General features: G+C 41.6%; 1 protein-coding gene across 3 annotated transcripts in view; it reads right to left on the minus strand.

The window, feature by feature from the left end:
- Positions 1–2,094: 2,094 nt before the first annotated feature.
- The window catches only part of TRIM6 (tripartite motif containing 6), a 7,623-nt gene continuing 5,484 nt past the window's right edge, over positions 2,095–4,233 (minus strand). For 2 of the 3 annotated variants that reach the window (XM_019668448.1, XM_019668446.1), the window contains 3 exons: positions 3,273–3,373; positions 2,980–3,006; positions 2,095–2,747 (listed from right to left, as the gene is read on the minus strand). In XM_019668448.1, the coding sequence (XP_019523993.1) occupies positions 2,185–2,747; positions 2,980–3,006; positions 3,273–3,373 (691 nt within the window). In that variant the 3' untranslated portion in view covers positions 2,095–2,184. The remainder of the gene's footprint in view (positions 2,748–2,979; positions 3,007–3,272; positions 3,374–4,233) is intronic. The other variant, XM_019668447.1, reaches the window with a different exon arrangement.

The raw sequence follows: 4,233 nt of genomic DNA on the forward strand, positions 1-4,233 counted from the left end.
CAACTTCTACCAGCTTTTTGCTCTATCTCTTTTCATATTTCTTCCATTCGAAATCCAGATCAGGATGAAGAGGGTACACTTGGCCTCCGGTCTCCCAGAAATTTGACCTTCCAAATGAAACCCTACTCTAGAGCAAACCATGACTGCTCTTTAACTGTAACCTATACATCTCACCACAGACCCTAGAGCTGAGCCCTGATGATAAACTAGTATTTCCTCAAACCATGAAGGAACTTTGAATGTCCAAGAAACTAAGGGCTAAAGATGAACCAAAAGAGGCAGAGTCATATTCTCTGGCCATGACCCCTTTCTATGATCTTCCAAATTATAAATTTCTAGATACATTCAGATCCTCTTCTCACTGCTGTTACCGTCTATAAAAATTACTCAGAGGGGTAGGGGGGTCCATGTAAAGATGACACCAGTCTTATACTAGGGCCCTCTTAGGGATAGAAATTGCATTACAGGAAGAGCTGTTCAACAGAAATGTAATGTGAGCCACATGTGTAATTTAAAATTTTCTAGTATCAAAAAAGTAAAATGAAACAGGTGAAGTTAATGTTATCCTATTTAATGCAATATATCCAAAATATTATCATTGTACTCTACAACATAAAAGTTTTCAATAAGATATTTAACATTATTTTTTGTACTAAGTCTTCAACATTTGGTATGGATTTTACATTTACAGCATATATCCATTCAGACTGGTAACATCTGAATTGCTCAGTAGACACTGGTGGCTCTTGGCTATGATGTTAAACAGCCAGCTCTAGTCAACTCTTTGATTTGTTTCCATTCTCACATCCACTTCATAATTTCTTTTATAGTTGGCTCAAAAAGCATATAGCACTTCTCTACCAAAGTCACAGCTGCTCACTCACTAGCTGTTCATGTTTGACCATAAAAAAAAGTGAATGTGGGGCCGGCTGAGTGGCGCGATGGTTAAGAACTGGCTTGGGACGCCAGAGGGCCCCAGTTCGGATCCCACATATGAGGGCCAGTGACACTGCCGTCTACAGCTAAGATGCTGAACAACAGCTCAACCTGGAGCTGGGCTGCCCTGAGTTGCCAGCGACGGCGTAGGCTGCAGCCCCTGTGGCAGTGGGTTGCCATGGGCTACCGTATGTAGCCAGCAGCCAGCGTGAGCGGCCATCCAGAAGCCGGCGACTGATCTGCCTCGTCCGGGAAGAGCGCAATGATGGTGCCAACTTGGGCCAGTGAAGCAATGTCCTCCACAACTAGACTGAAAAACAAGACGACAGCAACTTGTCTGTTCCCATCCCCCCAATTTCCCAATAAAAAATCTTAAAAAAAAAAAAAGTGAATGTGGAGAAACTAAAAGAAATCATTCTCTTCCTGAAAAAAAAATCTGTATTGGATTGATCATTTCCCTCTTTTCCCCTTTTTGCTTCAATGCATTTGGAAGATGTTTTAATTTTTCAATTACTATCCTTAAATTTGTAAGACCCATGAGGGTTGTAGTGAAAACTGAAGTTAGAATCTCTTTCTTTAATTTGACTTTAAAGCCACCAAAGTTAACATTATAATGGGTTGTAGCACTCAATCCTATATATACTTACACAAAAATACAGCCATTTCTTTGCTTATTTATTGCATTTTATGAATCCTGATGATGTTATAAGAATGTGAAATTATAGTTCAATTTCTTTCATGAACAGATAAAAACAAAACCTAAACCATGTATGAGCAAAAACAAATGCAGTATTGTAAATAAGGAATAGTGACTTATTCCAGGAATTTGTGTTAGATTTAAGTTAAAACAAATCAATGTACTCCAATAATAGAATAAAAATGACACACGATTATTTCAGTAATTAAAGAGACATTATCTGTTGAAATTCAATTTTCCATTCAGTACAAAAACTTATCGCAAATTAAAAGATGAGAACTTCCTCAATTTGATCCCATGCATTGGCAAAAAAAAAAAAATCTCCATCAAATACCATGCTTGATGATAAAACGTTGAAAGCTACCCTACCACTCGTCACGAGATCTGAAATTACTTCATCAAGGATGTTCACTGTCACCACTGGATGCATTCTAGCACTGAATAAACGTTCAAAAGAAAAGGAGAATGCAGAAAATAGGTCAGAAAGGAGACTGAGGTGCAGATGAGGCTCAAAGGACACTGCTCAGATATGGTTGGGGACAGCAGAATGTTCAAGAGCTTGGGCGACGCAAGGTCATCGGGACTACACAGTTGCAAGGATTAAAATATGGACAAAGAGTGGTAGGAAAGTAATATTTAGTGAAGGTGTAGATGGGTAAGCCATGGTTCGTGACATTGAAAAAGGAGACAGTGCCAGCCTCATAGTCTAAGAAAACCCCAACACGGCGAGGGGGCACCGTCATGGAGAGGAGCAGGGAACTAGAAGAATCCTCATAGGCTCTATATTCATGTTTATGCCGTAACCCAATCACCCAGTACCCACTTTGAGGTTGATATCTGGAGTAAACATTCCGATTGTTTGCAAACTGGTTGAAAGAGAATGAAGGTCCCACTGCATCACTGCACACCCCCAGGATCCAGTCAGTCTTCTTGGCCACATCTACCTCCCAGTAGTGTTTTCCTGAGGAGAAGTGCTGAGAGCCCAGGATTCCACAGTCATAATGCTCTTCCAGATGAGACTCAGACAGCTTGGTGCCTACAAATCTCACCTGTCTTCGGTTTTTAGACAGGACAAGGTTTAAATTAGCTGTTTGTGGATTCAGAGTCACGTCCACTGTAGGAAAAGGGACAACATCAGCAGATGAGGATGGGTGCATAGGTCTTATGACACTGAGAAGAGGAAACACAGTGGGTGGGAGGAATTGGAACTATGTGATAGAGAGATGGGTAGAATTATCACCACCTCTTACCTAAGAGTGTGCGGGGGTCTATTGGGGGTGGGGAGTGGGAAGCATGTGAAAAAGGATCAGAACATGTTGGCTTAAAAGGCCATGGTTTCTACTTACCCCAATAGCTTTGGACATCTGTCAGCTCTGTAATGATAAAGAGTCAATCTTATTGTAGAGAATCAAGTCTCAGGTGTGATGTTTCTCCTGTTACCTGACTGAGGGGGTGTGGCAGGGAATTCTGTGAGGATGTATGTAATACATATGAACTGCATCTTCTTCACACATTAGGTCCCTCCCTCTCTGATCTTCTCTTCACCACTATTCCCAAATACCAACTCTACCCTCTATTCTGTTTATTTCTTACTACTACAATAACCCCACATCCAAATTCTGTCGCTTCAGTCCCTCACCTCTGAACACTCGCAGCATCTTTTTCAGATCTGGGGCTCGAAACACACTCTTCAGCTTGGTGGGGAGAGCTTGTGGCTTCTTCAGGGTCCAGAGCTCACTCCTAGAGAACAGACATTATGAATCTCCTACACGGCTGGCCTTGGGTTCTTCCAACACTGCTGTCTTTCATCTCCCAGGCTCACAGGTGAAGCACAGTACACTTCCCTGAAGAAAACCAGCACCATTCTGCAAAGAGCCCCGACACTGAAGCCAAAGGACCTGAACTAGAAACTAGTTTCTCACCACCTGTGTAAACTTTGATCAAAGACTTATCCCCGGAAGGCCTCATTTTAATTTTTTTGTTGTTGTTTCTGTAAAATACAATAATTTCCCCTTCTCTCTATATATCTTAGGGGTTGTATGAAATTAAATAACATAATGGCTGGGAAATATTTTTCTGTCTCAAAAAAAATTTTTTTTTTAAATGTCACTGTGCCATCTTAGAGGGTCTACGAGAGGCTCGGGATGTCTCTGTTGACAGGCAGAACACTGAGAACCTGTTGGTGGGACTCTGAGAACATCAAGTGAAGGGTTCCTGTCTCAAGAGTCTTTGAGTTTAGGCCTTAGAGTCTCCCAGAGGCCTAAAGAGAAAAGCCTTCAGAACAACATGTTAGGATTTAGTGTTGGAAATATTATACCAGTTGGAGAAAGGAGATGTCCTCCCCTCCAAACTGACACTACAGACTTTAGAAGGGACAACAGGCTCCATATTTTATGTGTCTGTGATGAGCTCTAAGGTATCTGGTGTGTGGGCAAATTTAGATGTCACCTTCATGGGTGAGGTTCTAGAGCAGCGGTTCTCAACCTGTGGGTCGCGACCCCTTTGGGGGACGAACGACCCTTTCACAGAGGTCACTAAGACTATCAGAAAACAAAAAGATATTTACATTATGATTCATAACAGTAGCAAAATTACAGTTA

The sequence above is a fragment of the Hipposideros armiger genome, unplaced genomic scaffold (genome assembly GCF_001890085.2).
Source record: "Hipposideros armiger isolate ML-2016 unplaced genomic scaffold, ASM189008v1 scaffold_525, whole genome shotgun sequence".
Lineage (NCBI taxonomy): Eukaryota > Metazoa > Chordata > Mammalia > Chiroptera > Hipposideridae > Hipposideros > Hipposideros armiger.